General features: G+C 40.9%; 1 protein-coding gene across 4 annotated transcripts in view; it reads right to left on the minus strand.

Moving 5' to 3' along the window:
• Positions 1–16,760, minus strand: part of FAM149B1 (family with sequence similarity 149 member B1) — a 40,640-nt gene that overhangs the window by 4,761 nt on the left and 19,119 nt on the right. The window contains exons 8-16 of one of the 4 annotated variants that reach the window (XR_015878873.1): positions 15,606–15,793; positions 13,735–13,868; positions 10,026–10,079; positions 9,531–9,643; positions 7,067–7,282; positions 6,548–6,668; positions 2,267–2,378; positions 2,035–2,107; positions 1,138–1,147 (exon numbers count right to left, since the gene is read on the minus strand). Coding sequence is in view for 2 of the 4 variants with exons in the window: in XM_088475737.1 (XP_088331863.1) it covers positions 1,028–1,147; positions 2,035–2,107; positions 6,548–6,668; positions 7,067–7,282; positions 9,531–9,643; positions 10,026–10,079; positions 13,735–13,868; positions 15,606–15,793 (1,019 nt within the window). In the remaining 2 variants the exon portion in view is untranslated. Of the gene's footprint in view, positions 1–1,027; positions 1,148–2,034; positions 2,108–2,266; positions 2,379–6,547; positions 6,669–7,066; positions 7,283–9,530; positions 9,644–10,025; positions 10,080–13,734; positions 13,869–15,605; positions 15,794–16,760 lie in introns of those variants that run through there. The other 3 variants (XM_088475737.1, XR_015878874.1, XM_088475738.1) reach the window with 3 other exon arrangements.

Raw genomic sequence — 16,760 nt, forward strand, 5'->3', positions numbered from 1 at the left:
CTGTAATTTGTGCTGGGAGAGGGGTGCTGTGCGGGGAGAGCCTAGGGTACTGTGCTGTGAGTGGAGAATGTACCCTATAGAATGCCTTCTGGGGTGGGGGTATAAGGGACTTTCCCATAAAACCTGTCCCTTTTTTCTTTAGTTACAGCAGTGTGCTGTGAGAGTAGAGGGATGCTGTGAGGGGAAAGCCTGGGATTATCTGCTGGGGGCACCAGCTAATATCTTGGCTAGGGCACCAAATTGGTTAGGGCCGGCTCTGACCGTTATGAGATCCATGATGCCATGTATTCTTTGTTGTATTATCACACTTTTTTTTTTTTTTTTTCTTTGAATCATGGTCTTACATTACTTACAGTATGTAATATTTTACTGGCTACTGCTGTATCGCATGCGGTTTCAATAAAAAATGTATTTAAAACAAGTGAAAAGGTTTCCACTATCACACACTTATCAATTCTATAGCTGGCGAAGTCTGCGATCTAGTGCCTGCATTCGCCTCAATTATGGTAGACCCAAGATCACATATTTTAATAAGCAACCTTCTAGATATGCTATCCCTCCAGTCCGGGGCCAGTCACCCTCTCTACCCTCCTCACCGTGATATTCCTATGGCTGGGGACTTGCATTGTTATTTGTAAAGATGCCTATGTAGATGTTGTTTTATTGATTTATACACTGCTGTATTCCCGGGACTCCATCCCTTCATGTTTCTTACTTATTCTGTTTTAGACATTATAAATGTGGGTTATAAATGTCCTTGTCTTCATTTTACCTGAAGCCCAATTTGATTATTTTCATGCATAAAGTGCTTGTGTTGTAATCACACCCTGTCGTACGTATGTCCTGTACATGATGTGCGTTACAGCTTATGTATATCATTTAGGCTTTCTAATATGTCATGTATTCTTTCTTGCTTTCTTTGTTGTTGTCATTATTTGAACATAAATAAAAACTACACATTTTAAACAAAAAATAAAAATATATGTTTTTGGTTTGCTTACAAACCTATGGGGATGTTATTGCTTACCTGAGTGCTGATCTTCCCGGTCTTCTTTCCTTTCAATCAAAGAGTGGCCCAACTGAACCGAACTGGCTGATGAGCTGGCAATACTTAAACCGATGCCAGTCACGCCAATACTAATGGAGTCTGCATGCAGAAGAAGATTCAAAACAACATTTGTATTATTACATGCTATCGTACAATTTGTATGTTACTTGCGTTTACTATTTTGAGATCTCTATGGAAATAATAATTTTCTGCTGTCATGACCAAATTTAAAGTGTAGGCCATGATATTTAAGCAAATTTTAAATAAATCATTATCCACCTAATACCCCCTCATATTGGAGAAATAAGAAGTTGGTACAGTCCCATAACCTAGACACATGGTCAGATTTTGTCAGATCTGAACGATGACGATTTAAAAAATCGTTCATACTTAAAAGAAAATTTGACATGTGAGCCTGCAACGATGAACGATGCGCGTTCCCACTTGTCAGATAATGATATCTGACATCTGATGTGTTTGCAGTCAGATTTGGACTATTCCATTCATTTTAATACAGTCTAAAATCGTTCAAATCGTTGGTAAAATCGTTCATCTGACATATCTGACCATGTGTATGCACCATAAGGCATGTGTTCCCGAACAGTGTTCGGATAATAACATTATGTCTAAGCCAGTGTTTCTCAAACTTGGTCCTCATGGAACCCTAACAGTGCGTGTTTTCAAGGTATCCTCAAGAATAATTAGTAGCCCTAGATTTATTGGGTCAGCCAATTAACACACCTTTGCTCCAGCTAGATGATCTGGAAAACATGCAACGCTAGGGTTCCAGGAGGAACGAGTTTAGGAAACTTTGGTCTAGACCCTGTATTGTGCTGGTACTTTGTGAATAAGGCAGCCCAGACATGTGGGACATTATACTGATGTCCAATGCAATAGATCTGGGTGAGAGATCTGCAATCATTTAGGCATCCTGGGATTCCCTTACTCCAAGGAGTGTTAGTCCTATGTTGTACGATTTACATTACCTATTCCTTCAGACCCTCTTCTATATCGAAGCTGTTCAGAAATTACAAAGGATCTTCCATGGGGGTTATCTGGCTGAAAAATATATAGTGTGTTACTATTTATGGACTGTATAGTGGTTTAAATGCTTGAAATCACAAGAGTGACAGGACATGTAAATCAGATCAAGTACATGCACACGTAAAGAGCACATTCCAAATGATAGTGGGAAAGAAAAGACACACATGCACACACCTTCCTATTGAGGGACTTCCAAACGCAAATATGTTGTGGCCACCAGCTGTGCATGGGGAGGAATCTTCCTCCCAGCCTGTGAAAGCTTCAATAAATCTGCCTATGGATATCCCTGTGTGAACACGTGAGTCAAAGGTTAATTACTTGCAAATGAAGAAGTATCTGCAAAACTTCATGAAATGCCATGAATTTAGGTAGGCCAAAAATAAATCTGTCAATTTAACAGAGTCAATTATGTTCAAGCAGGTATACTCATAACTATACCCGTGTTAGAGCCACCTGAAATAGGCACTATACAGAGCTACAGAAGTGTTCTTTACTGTGTGAATGGCACAAGTTACAATTGTAGACATTAGCTGTTGTGGCATGCCTGGAAAATTTATATCTATACACTATGTAGCAGTGCTCCTCACACTGACTTTAAGAGGAGGGATGCTGTGTGCATGGCACAAGTTACAATTGTAGACATTAGCTGTTGTGGCATGCCTGGATAATTTATATCTATACACTATGTAGCAGTGCTCCTCACACTGACTGTAAGAGGAGGGATGCTGTGTGTATGGCACAAGTTACAATTGTAGACATTAGCTGTTGTGGCGTGCCTGGATAATTTATATCTATACACTATGTAGCAGTGCTCCTCACACTGACTGTAAGAGGAGGGATGCTGTGTGTATGGCACAAGTTACAATTGTAGACATTAGTGTGGCGTGCCTGGATAATTTATATCTATACACTATGTAGCAGTGCTCCTCACACTGACTGTAAGAGGAGGGATGCTGTGTGTATGGCACAAGTTACAATTGTAGACATTAGTGTTGCATGCCTGGATAATTTATATCTATACACTATGTAGCAGTGCTCCTCACACTGACTGTAAGAGGAGGGATGCTGTGTGTATGGTACAAGTTACAATTGTAGACATTAGTGTGGCATGCCTGGATAATTTATATCTATACCCTATGTAGCAGTGCTCCTCACACTGACTGTAAGAGGAGGGATGCTGTGTGTATGGCACAAGTTACAATTGTAGACATTAGTGTGGCATGCCTGGATAATTTATATCTATACACTATGTAGCAGTGCTCCTCACACTGACTGTAAGAGGAGGGATGCTGTGTGCATGGCACAAGTTACAATTGTAGACATTAGCTGTTGTGGCATGCCTGGATAATTTATATCTATACACTATGTAGCAGTGCTCCTCACACTGACTGTAAGAGGAGGGATGCTGTGTGCATGGCACAAGTTACAATTGTAGACATTAGTGTGGCATGCCTGGATAATTTATATCTATACACTATGTAGCAGTGCTCCTCACACTGACTGTAAGAGGAGGGATGCTGTGTGTATGGCACAAGTTACAATTGTAGACATTAGTGTGGCATGCCTGGATAATTTATATCTATACACTATGTAGCAGTGCTCCTCACACTGACTGTAAGAGGAGGGATGCTGTGTGTATGGCACAAGTTACAATTGTAGACATTAGCTGTTGTGGCGTGCCTGGATAATTTATATCTATACACTATGTAGCAGTGCTCCTCACACTGACTGTAAGAGGAGGGATGCTGTGTGTATGGCACAAGTTACAATTGTAGACATTAGTGTGGCGTGCCTGGATAATTTATATCTATACACTATGTAGCAGTGCTCCTCACACTGACTGTAAGAGGAGGGATGCTGTGTGTATGGCACAAGTTACAATTGTAGACATTAGTGTTGCATGCCTGGATAATTTATATCTATACACTATGTAGCAGTGCTCCTCACACTGACTGTAAGAGGAGGGATGCTGTGTGTATGGCACAAGTTACAATTGTAGACATTAGTGTGGCGTGCCTGGATAATTTATATCTATACACTATGTAGCAGTGCTCCTCACACTGACTGTAAGAGGAGGGATGCTGTGTGTATGGCACAAGTTACAATTGTAGACATTAGTGTGGCATGCCTGGATAATTTATATCTATACACTATGTAGCAGTGCTCCTCACACTGACTGTAAGAGGAGGGATGCTGTGTGTATGGCACAAGTTACAATTGTAGACATTAGTGTTGCATGCCTGGATAATTTATATCTATACACTATGTAGCAGTGCTCCTCACACTGACTGTAAGAGGAGGGATGCTGTGTGTATGGCACAAGTTACAATTGTAGACATTAGTGTGGCATGCCAGGATAATTTATATCTATACACTATTTAGCAGTGCTCCTCACACTGACTGTAAGAGGAGGGATGCTGTGTGTATGGCATTATCACATAGCAATTTCTTTGATTCTTTTAAATACTAGATCCTAAAAGTAGAACCAACATCTGTACTCCAATAGGGATGGTCTTCCTAACAGTGAATGTGTTTCTGTATGGAAATGCTCACCCTCAAAATTACATACCAAGGGTCTGATTCAGAATTAGGAGCAAATAAAAAAGGTGCAAATTATGAGCAATTTGCTCCTGGAACAAACCATGCTGCAATGCACGGGCTGCAAAGCAATGGATTATTTTTGCATGTATTGAACAAATACCGGGCAGCTTTGTTTTTACACCGACATTTAGAATTGAGCTAGGACACCATTCCCAACTATAAATCTTTCTGCACATTTTAAATCTATTCCACTTACAGTGCTACACAGCTGTGCCAAGATACCAATTTCTCATTTTCATGTTCCTAATGCCGGGTACACATTAAACGACCTGGCAATCTTGCCGATGGTTGGAGCAATTACCCTTCGCCCCAGACCATGCAAGATTGCCGGTACACACTAGACGATTCAATGAAAAACGGAACGATCACTCGTTCTGTCCTTCTGTCCTTCATTAATATGCACTGTACCCCATGCGATATCGTGTGATTGGCCATGCAGTACGGCCAATCACACGATGTAGCGGATGACACGCGGGAGCGTGCAATAGTGCGTACACACTAGACGATGTGGATGATTTGTCTTTCCAATTCATCTAAAATCAGCAAATCGGCCACTTTATCATCTAGTGTGTACCCAGCTTAACTCTGATCAGTCCCAATGCATGCAAAGCAGAGTATTCGCTTCTCAGTCCTCCTATGAGTTGTTTTTTTTACCCATTGTATTTGTCTTTATATCAATGGAAGTTCTTCTCCTTGGTTATAATAAAGGGCCCAGGAATCCTTTGCATATAAAACAGCTAATTATTGAACTATTGTAATGCAAAAATGAATTTTATTAATCTAAACTTCACAGAACATATTGAAAGATTATATTTGTGGGAATGTGAACTGCAACAGTATTTAGACACCAGAAATCCAAACAATGAATCACAGTTAGGTCCATACAAAATCAGATGTGTAGCTGTGTATATAAACTAACTAAAACGCTAAAGCTTTGGTTATTTGTTAATTACATGGATGCCACAAATGATCAACAGGTGAGACACTGTGTTACAAACACGCAAGGGACACATGACAGCAGCATGTATGCTTGTCCTTCCTGGACTAATACCAAGATTTCACCAACACACTACACAGCGCTGGTGACTTACAGTGCAACCCGTATAAATAACAAGTACCAAGCTTTCATGTGCAACCCGTATAAATAACAAGTACCAAGCTTTCATGTGCAACCCGTATAAATAACACGTACCAAGCTTTCATGTGCATACCGTATAAATAACACGTACCAAGCTTTCATGTGCATACCGTATAAATAACACGTACCAAGCTTTCATGTGCATACCGTATAAATAACAAGTACCAAGCTTTCATGTGCATACCGTATAAATAACAAGTACCAAGCTTTCATGTGCATACCGTATAACTAACAAGTACCAAGCTTTCATGTGCATACCGTCTAAATAACAAGTACCAAGCTTTCATGTGCATACCGTATAAATAACACGTACCAAGCTTTCATGTGCATACCGTATAAATAACACGTACCAAGCTTTCATGTGCATACCGTATAAATAACACGTACCAAGCTTTGACGTGGATGTTTTGGAGTAAATAAGGACGCAAAGGAAGCCATATTGTAGACACACATCAGTATTGCAGGTACCGTCTACACCATGGTCTTTTTAAGAGCTTAACGTCTAAACATTTCTCTTCTATATCCCCAATAATGGGGCATGTAAGAACTAAAACCTGGTGTTTTCTATTTTAAACATTTATATCTATATAAAAGTGCAAATGGAATTATTAGAGATGGCTTTTCCCTGTGAGATAAAGATAGACAACTTTTGACTGAGCCATTTCCAGCGACTTTAGCCAAACAGTGAAAAGTTAAATGACATCTCCATTATTTACCGTTTGTCTCTGTGATGCAGGCAGGTTGTGGTATTCTATGTCTGAGGTAGCAATAGGTGGGAGGAGATTATTGCGGTTGAATGGAACAGGAGAGCAGGACAGCTGGTCATTTGCAGTCTGCCTGTCCTCACCAAAACAGAAAAAAAATCCCCTTTTAGTAACATTAACTACACAACAAATGGACGCACTCACCCAATCAAGTTATAACTGCTAGTTGTTCATTAGTATTGTTGGCACAACAAAACAACCTTCTACCTATAATAAAATGTCTCTGAGAAATTTGTATTTTAAAAGGTACGATTTTGGTAAGTTTTCTAAAGTGGTTGGTAGATCTCATTTACAGAGCGATAGTAACAGAGCCATCATGAGATGAAAGTAAGAAGCCTATTATTGATACTGGATAAAGAAGTTTAATTGAATTCCAAACGGAGGAGCCAAATACTGGTAATTCCTAATAAAAACAACTCATCAGTAACCAAAGCACAATATCAGAATAAAACTGGCAAGGTTCATACGTACAGTCGTGTTCCCCTGATGACTTCTTCCATCTTTGGTGTCCCAGACCGAGAAGGATTGTTATTGATAGGGTGCAGCGTACGCGGGGGGTTACGTCTTCTTGCAGAAGGAACATTATGAGACAATGAAGAGGAACTGTGCTCCAGTGATCGTCCTGGCCATGGTTTCCCAGAGAGTAGAGCAGAAGTAGGTCTCATGGGTGACTTATCGCCAGAATCTCTTCAAGACAGTAAACAGAAAATAACATGTTATATCCAGTGATGTCAAGGAAAACACATAGCAGACAGTGACTTAACCAACTAAGACACCCTTTGCTCTCATTACATTTGTTCTCAATACAAATGTTTACATGCACCTAGCATCGGGAAGTGCCTCGGTGCAAAAATTCCTCCCAAAATCCCCCGCTCACTACTCACAACCTTCATCTTCTACTGAGAGCAGCTATATGGACAGTGTCACTAGCATATAATTGTAAATGTTAGATTATAGATTTTGCTTTAGGCAAGAAGATGCTACAATGAAGCTGCAGTTGATGCAACACAGTTGTTAGCTTATGGTGCATACACACGGTCAGATTTGTTGTCAGATATGAACGATAACGATTTTAAAAATCGGTCAATCGTTCATATCTGAAAGAAAATCTGACATGTGAGCCTGCAACGATTAACGATGCGCGTTCCCGCATGTCAGATAACGATATCTGACATCGTCTGTGTTTGAAGTCAGATTTTGACGATATCATTCATTTTATTACTGTCTGAAATTGCTCAAATCGTTGGTAAAATCGTTCATCTGACAGATTTGACCGTGTGTATGTACCATTAGCTTTCTCAGCACTGGAGTCATGTGACGTAGTTATGTTTCTCATTGAAGCCTTATGGTGCATACACACGGTCAGATGTGTCAGTTGAACGATTTGAACGGTTTTACCAACGATTTGAACTACGAACGATTTCTCACTGCGTTAAAATGAATGGAATCGTCCAAATCTGACTGCAAACACATCAGATGTCAGATATCATTATCTCACAAGCAGGAACGCGCATCGTTCATCATTCATCTGACAAACATGTAAGATATGTCAGATTTTCCTTCAGATATGAACGATTTTTAAAATTGTTATTGTACAGATCTGAAGGAAAATCTGACCGTGTGTATGCACCATTACTAGAACTTAACCACAAAGACTCAACTGACCTATTTCACATGTATGCCTTCTCTTCTTACTACATTCTGTCTCTATTATTTTATCTTTCTAAATCTCTCAACACACTTTTGGTCTTTCCAACAGCCCCCAAACACTTTTGGTCTTTCCAACAGCCCCCAAACACTTTTGGTCTTTCCAACAGCCCCCAAACACTTTTGGTCTTTCCAACAGCACACACACACACAACACACACAACACACACACACACAACACACAACACACACACAACACTTAACTATTTCTTATCCTGTGGAAGGGCTAAATATCCTTGAGAGTCAGTCAGCTGTATAGGCATAAACACAAAAGGTAATCTTCCTACAGAAAACACATTTAAAATGGACCTTCTCCTTGATTTACTAACCATGTCTTTAAATAGGCTTTGGTTTTGAACGCAAACTATGTTAATGCTAAAGAGCTGGCCATGCTCCTTGCAATGTCTATATCCTCTATACTGAAAATGAGTGTCATGAAGAGGATACTTATGTTTAAAAGGTAAGAATAACTTGAGACCCTATAGCCTAGAGAACACATTTACTTAAAACAAGTCAAACTATATTTCTCAATTCCTTTCTTGGAGTGGGTTTGTATCTTTTGAATGGTATTCTTAGTTTAGCTAGCACTGAACCCCCTGAATAAATCATCTTCAGGAACTTCCTTCCTCTTCATACCTTGTACGACAGATAAAGAAAGAGTCCAAGTTTTTTTATTTGACAATACAGAGTACTTTATGTTGATGGGTAGCAATAATTCCTGAATAAATCCATTTAAAGTAATGGGGATGAAGGATGAAGGATCAGTTGGCAGGTAGAACCAATCAGAGGTTGAAGGATCAGTTGGCAGGTAGAACCAATCAGAGGTTGTAGCGTGTGACCGGTCTTCCTGCTCACAGCCAATCTCTGCAGTGTAACACAGAGCCCAGGGAAGAATGACTGCACTGAGCAGCCCCAAGGCTCTGGGCAGGGGAAGGAGCAGGTTGGTAAAATGTAAATACTAGGAGGTAGAGCAGCTCTAAGTGACATTAGATTTGGGACAGTTAAACTATGACTTGGTACTGAAGTCCCCAAGCCATGACATGTTTCTTTCTTTCATATGGAGAAACAATATTATGCATGCATATAAACAGGAATGCAATTAAAAAGAAGTTATTAATTAAAAATGGAGACATGATTTGCTAGACTGAATTATATATGAGTCCCGGCAAAGAAAAGGTTAAAAAAAATACTGCTGTGGAAGAAACCAAACATAACAATTCACACTCACAGAACTTTCTCCATCAGATGCAAATTCCTCTGCTGTAAGGGTATTCCGTGAATCATCATTAAGTCATTCAGATTCCGCTGATTCGCAAGGATTCCCCCTTGAGAACGATTTGCCTGCAAAACCATTCATTTTTACTTTTTTTTTTTTTTTTTAATTATACTCTATCAAGATACCAAGGAGTATTCTATTTGGGCAGGTGGATACAATCTGAAGGGTGAATATTATAGAATATCAGTGTAGGAAAACTGAGTGTATAGGAAATACCAGAAGGTACAGTTATTGTGTAACCAAGTAATAGTTTGTGTCTGGAGACAAGGTATTTTCATATAGGAACCCCAGAGTGACTTCTAACTTCTCCTTTACTTACAATCTACTATAAAGGATATGTTGAAATGATTGCTACTCACCGTAAGAATGGAGGTAAACTGGCACAATGCATAATCTATCATATGGGAACAGTCTCCAATTAATGTAAACACTTTATTTTATACGTACGTGAATGAGTTTTTCTCTCTTTTTATTCTTGAGGATGTGGTTGCATTTTAAGCACTAGCAGATTAAAGAGCCGAAAGTAAAGACAGTAATTAGAAAAAGAATAGATTAGAGTTAAAGAAATTATAGCGGAAGGCAGAATTATGGAAGAAACAGCACCAGATTGCAACAAAAAAAGACCCCCATAACAACAAAGAGATAGAAAAAAAACTAAAGCACATCTGAGGCCATATTAATTACACCCATTCTACTGTTAGCCTATGGAAGAGGTAAATTTCATGAATGACACGTGACTGGCTCTCAATCACACCTCTTAAATAAAACATGCTCCATCTATACGGAAGTATAGTATATATTAAAAGTTCTGGTTCAGATAAAGACAGACCCCCAACAGTTTCTCATACTGGAAAATAATCTACTTAAATGTCCAAGAAGTTTAACAGTATAGATTGTGCGCCTGCATTTAATGGGTTTCCTTATTAAAAGGTAAACAGTTTGGAAAAACTGGGCCAAGCTGGGAACACGCCAGGCTGATGGGTCGGCCGTTTGGCTGACACACGCCAACCTAACGATTGGTAAATGCATACACTCTTACCAACCGTTCAGCCAATGTGTCTGTGCTGACATCACAACTGGGAGGACATTTAAATTTGCCCACCCAGTTGAGATGTCAGTCACCACCAGGTCCCTGCAGTAAATGTATGGGCGATCAGCGCGTCGTGCTGATGTACCTGCAAGATATATTGGCATCAGTTGTGATGAAGGGCAGATGCGATATGTCTGTGAACGAGATTGTTCACAGACATATCGTGGCAGGGGGATGTTGCGATGAGCGGGGGGAAGAGCTGTCACTGTAAATCAACAGGCAGTAAATCCTGAGGCTGTCTGTTGCTAAATGGGGTCCTACAACACAGTGCATTGTGGGAGATCAGACAGTAAGGGCGGACTCAAAAAACTCTCATGATTTAAAATCTCATCCAGGAGTTTTCCCATTTTGAAGATAAAACTCAACCAATGTGAGAGCTTACTGCTAAACTCTCACACTTTCTAAACTCTCACCCTATTACATTTTGCCCGAAGTGTGATTTGACGAGCAATGCTGCAGAACGGTGCTGACGATTTAAGTCTAAATGTAAGTAAGGGGCGTACATGGAAATGGGCAAAGGACTGATATGGAGGTGGCAAGAGGAGAGAGACGGAGGGAGCAAAGAGAGAGAGAGAGAGAGAGAGAGAGACGGAGGGAGCAAAGGGAGAGAGAGAGAGACAGAGGGAGCAAAGGGAGAGAGAGAGAGACAGAGGGAGCAAAGAGAGAGAGAGAGAGAGAGAGAGAGGGAGAGAGAGAGGGAGGGAGAGAGGGAGGGAGAGAGGGAGGGAGAGAGGGAGGGAGAGAGGGAGGGAGAGAGGGAGGGAGAGAGGGAGGGAGAGAGGGAGGGAGAGAGGGAGGGAGGGAGGGAGAGAGGGAGGGAGGGAGAGAGGGAGGGAGGGAGAGAGGGAGGGAGAGAGGGAGAGAGGGAGGGAGCAAAGGGAGAGAGAGAGAGAGAGAGAGAGAGAAAGAGAGAGAGACGGAGGGAGCAAAGGGAGAGAGGGAGGGAGCAAAGGGAGAGAGAGAGAGAGAGAGGGAGCAAAGGGAGAGAGAGAGAGACAGAGGGAGCAAAGGGAGAGAGAGAGAGAGAGACAGAGGGAGCAAAGGGAGAGAGAGAGAGAGACAGAGGGAGCAAAGGGAGAGAGAGAGAGAGAGAGACAGAGGGAGCAGAGAGAGAGAGAGACAGAGGGAGCAAAGGGAGAGAGAGAGAGAGAGAGAGAGAGAGAGAGAGACGGAGGGAGCAAAGGGAGAGAGAGAGAGAGAGAGAGAGAGAGACGGAGGGAGCAAAGGGAGAGAGAGAGAGAGAGAGAGAGAGAGAGAGAGAGACGGAGGGAGCAAAGGGAGAGAGAGAGAGAGAGAGAGAGAGAGACGGAGGGAGCAAAGGGAGAGAGAGAGACGGAGGGAGCAAAGGGAGAGAGAGAGACGGAGGGAGCAAAGGGAGAGAGAGAGACGGAGGGAGCAAAGGGAGAGAGAGAGACGGAGGGAGCAAAGGGAGAGAGAGAGAGACGGAGGGAGCAAAGGGAGAGAGAGAGAGACGGAGGGAGCAAAGGGAGAGAGAGAGAGACGGAGGGAGCAAAGGGAGAGAGAGAGAGACGGAGGGAGCAAAGGGAGAGAGAGAGAGACGGAGGGAGCAAAGGGAGAGAGAGAGACGGAGGGAGCAAAGGGAGAGAGAGAGACGGAGGGAGCAGAGAGAGAGAGAGACGGAGGGAGCAGAGAGAGAGAGACGGAGGGAGCAGAGAGAGAGAGACGAAGGGAGCAGAGAGAGACGGAGGGAGCAAAGGGAGAGAGAGAGACGGAGGGAGCAAAGGGAGAGAGACGGAAGTGGCAATAGGTAAGAATAGCACAGTATTTCTCTTTCTTCTTTAAATACTTATTACGTTATTTTGACACAACTACTTAGAAAAAGGGACTGTGCGGTAATTATTTTGGCATAGGGGTGCCTTGAAAAAATAATGGAGACCGTAAGGGTGCCTCGAACTGAAAACGTTTGGGAACCACTGGACTAGTGAGCTAAGGGCCTGATTCAGAGATGGACTCAATACTGATGTATTCGCAAATGGACGATGTTTTAATCACTTTGCAAGCGTCGGAGTCACTCGGCACATGCGTCTCGATGGATTACGGTTGTTGCTCGCAGTGAGGATTTATCCGCAAACTGATTGACAGGTAGGGACTGTTTCTGTGTGGCAATGGGTGGGGGGTTGTAACTCAAACACATCGCAACAATTTTTGGGGAATGTCCCAGCCTGCATCAGTGATCCCGTACGCAGTTGCTAAGGTTCCGGCGTCTCAGTTCTGACAACCTTCTGCACAACCATAGGGTTACTCAGGTTCAATAATCGACTGATCTGCATTCAATGCTGCATCTCTGTACACAATTGGTTAGCTTAGCTGTGACATTTTGTATATTTTTGCATAGTCGCTGTGTACAAAGACTCAGTTGCGATGGGATTTGCGTCTATCTCTGAATTAGACCCTAAATTTTTAGTACTCTCATATCTTTTGTTAAGTAGGAAATAAAACTACCATAAGCGCTTGGCTTCTGATATTGTGATATTCATTATGTACCTAGGCAGGACACTATAGTGTTCCCAATTTTACAATATATTCGATGAGACAATATGGTAGCGGCAAAGGATTCTATCTCAATGCCAAAACTAGAGGGGGAAGAGGGCAGCCATGGAGTGTGCAATGGCTCATCCTGAGTAATCATAAGGAGAACCATTGGCCATGACCCTCACTGAGGGATGTGAGAACTTCCACATCTGTAAAGATGCACCTGACAACACCAAAGTGCATTACAGTCTGAGAGATATATGGCCACAAGATCCTGTATAAGGCTTCTCGGTGGTATGCAGACTAAGGTCAATGGTTCCGTTTGTTGTTCACTCCGTGACTACCTGGGATGAAACCTACATGGTCATAGTGAAGCAGGGAAGGAAGTACAAAAAGTCTGTTATTTAGGATTTGGCATAGAGCTTACCATCGCAACTGAACTGAAAACTACTTCTAAATAATAAGTTATATAATGAATAATAACCAAGAAATTGGTCTTGAAGGATTAATATTAAGAGGAGTGAACAGGAAAATGTAGTTACTTGAAGGAAACCAGAGGGTCATTAGGCTTACCAGATTAGGCGAGAGGACAGGAATCCTGGAATGCAGAACAGGAGGTAGACCCAATGGAAGACGCTGGAGTGGAGCATATGGATTGAGAGACTCTAATCTAGAGGTTTTAATTGCTATATCCTTTTTGTCATCATCTGCAAATAAATATTAAAAATATATAATGATATATACATATAGAGAGACAACAATTATTACCAACACTAGGAAATAAAAAAGTGAGTCTATACTTTTATAATGTAATATCTTTGCATACATGGCAATCTGGATATCCATTTATGGACGGTGTATCCCTAATATATAAAACCTTTTCTTATATTGTAGTATATTCACTCATTTATTATGCTGCAATAGTCAGTAAAGCGCACTGTAAAAGTGTATACATGTAATGTAACTAAGCAGACTTCCGTGTTACACTTCTGATCATTTGGCCTCAATACCGAGCATTTACCTAATCACTTAAGAATACCATTTCAAGGAACTATGACAAAATACACTCAGTATGTTGTATGAAAGCATGGACAATACTATTATAAATTGCATGCATTTACTAGGTTATTAAATGTGTCCTTTGTTTTATCTTAAAAGCTTACTCAATGGAAGTATAAAATTGGGTGGCTCAGGCTATTTCAGTATTGTGGAAGGCTGATACTGACCCTACAAATAAATGATAAAAGGTCTAATACTCTGTCAATGCTTAAGCTGAGCTCTCTATATATCCTGCATCATTTTTACCATATCAACCCAAGCCAATGTATCTGACGCAGATATGTGCCCTACTCACACCAATGAGCTGGCTGCCATGTCACACTTCAGCTCACACTGTGTACCTTGCCAGGATTAAGCAGTCGGGAAGCCAGCGGTCGTCATTGCAACCGCCGGCTTCCCAACTGCTTCCCCTTCATATAAGTGTATACATACTGTGTATATTACACATTAGGAACTCAGTTGATACACATGATACAGTTCATCTATATCCTGTAGACACCTTCAAAATTTAATAGTATTGAACAATTTTACTATAAATATATAATTATTTTCTGGTATCTGATTTACTATATGAAAAGATGTTAAATCAATATTCCGGTGCTAGAATTGTGACAGGTGTCGGGACTCCGGCCCAGAATTCTAAGCGCCAGCATCCCCTGTGTTGGGATATTGACTGTATCCCCTATTAGGAATTAGTAAATACATTTTTAAATGTATTTTTATTATTCAATAGAATGTGGTATCCATCACTTCCAGTATAGTAAATCGCACACAATACATGCACTAAACCAATGACTGTTATGGTACCAGCTGAAAGCAGTCACTGGAGGTAAAACTACTGTGGTACACTACTAGAAGGAAAATTTAATTTAATTTTAGGTTTCTCCTAGTTATTAGTCACACTCAGATATATAAAAAAATAATCAGTGTAGTCTTGTGCCTTGTGTAGTCACCCAATTGCAACTAAGACGCAATTACGGGTGAAAGACGCTCGGCACGGGACCTGGCTCGCTAAGAAGGGCTGTTTGGTGTGACTGCAGCAACAGTGTATGAGGACACAGCCGCGCCCTTTCTGGAGTCAGGGGTTTACTCCATGAAGACATTTTCCTTGGGACCCTGCAGTTGGTATCACGGCTGAAAACCATGAATTCATGGCTGTAATGATCAGACCAACCAATATCACTTTGTAATTACAGACATCGCAGCACCTGATTGGTCTTCCTCTCAGACCCCCTTCTGCAGCCGGTTTAGCAGGTGTATTATTCCTTGTGCATAGCTCTACATCCATCAATGATACTCATGCAATGCCCGCCACCTCAGTCTATATCTGTAGCTACTGTACAACTGATATATTTTCTATAGTGTTGTAGTTTCACTGCTCTCACCTGTGATTGATTCTTCCCAGTGCCGGCAAATCAGTTCCTCCAAACAGTCAATGACTTCTCTCCACACATCATCAAATACACAAGCCACCACCGCCTCCTTATTGCAACACCGTGGAGAAATTGGGGGATAGCCCATCTTCAGGCTGTCCAAGGACATAGCCCTGGTCCACTGAAAGAATTCATCATCCCTATGCAGACAAAGGTGTAATTGTGGCAAGTGTAACTATGCAAGAGTCAAATCACATTTAAATTGTGTTTTCAATATGTACAGAAGGAGAACATTTACTTCAGTGAGCTGGGCTACAAACTTAATAAATACTGTAGATTAAGAAAAAAAACAGGAAAAGTAAATTGAATTCTTTAGTTATATATGTAATTATATTTAATTACAAAATACATTTAAATGTGAAAAGTAATGATCGCATAGTGCATCTGCAACTCCGTTTTCTGTGTATATTACTTTAAAACCTCAGCATGATGGCACCTTTCATTACTATTACGGTGTGCAGTCTAGCGCCTCTCCCTGAACGTTTCCTCAAACGTGTCTGGGTACTTATCTTTCTTCTAATTCTGAAGTCTTTAATTAGTTCTAAAAAGCAACATTAATCCTACATCTTTTAAGCATAGTGTGTACTAATATATCATACTATCATATGATATATCATATCATACAGTGATGTGAATATACATGTTACAGCTGGTTAAAAGAAAAACAAATATAGAGCAAGCTTTCAGGAGTCAGTGGTTACGTGAATACAACACTCAATCACACGAACACCACTACTGGCTCATTTTATGGAATACATTTTTTTTTTTTTTATAAAGGACATATCACATAAGTAAAACATTAATGGTGGTATTACCTAGTGTAGATTATATTGTTATAATTGGTGATTAGTGATATAAATCCCTTAATTGCTCCTTATTAGCAACACAGCTACGACTAAAGCACACAAAGGGTTATCATAGTTTAGTTCTTCTCAGACTTCCATTGTATCACTAAGCCTGTCATCTTAACCATAAAATGATAAGAGCAATCCTTTGTGACTGTGGCAGGATGAGCTCAATCCCCCACCCTGCTTGTAGCCACCAATTATAAATTGTCGTTTTCATGCTCCCTCATTATCAGTAACCTGCCTTTATGGATATGGGCAT

This window comes from Taudactylus pleione, unplaced genomic scaffold (genome assembly GCF_031769625.1).
Source record: "Taudactylus pleione unplaced genomic scaffold, aTauple2 ptg000016l, whole genome shotgun sequence".
NCBI lineage: Eukaryota > Metazoa > Chordata > Amphibia > Anura > Myobatrachidae > Taudactylus > Taudactylus pleione.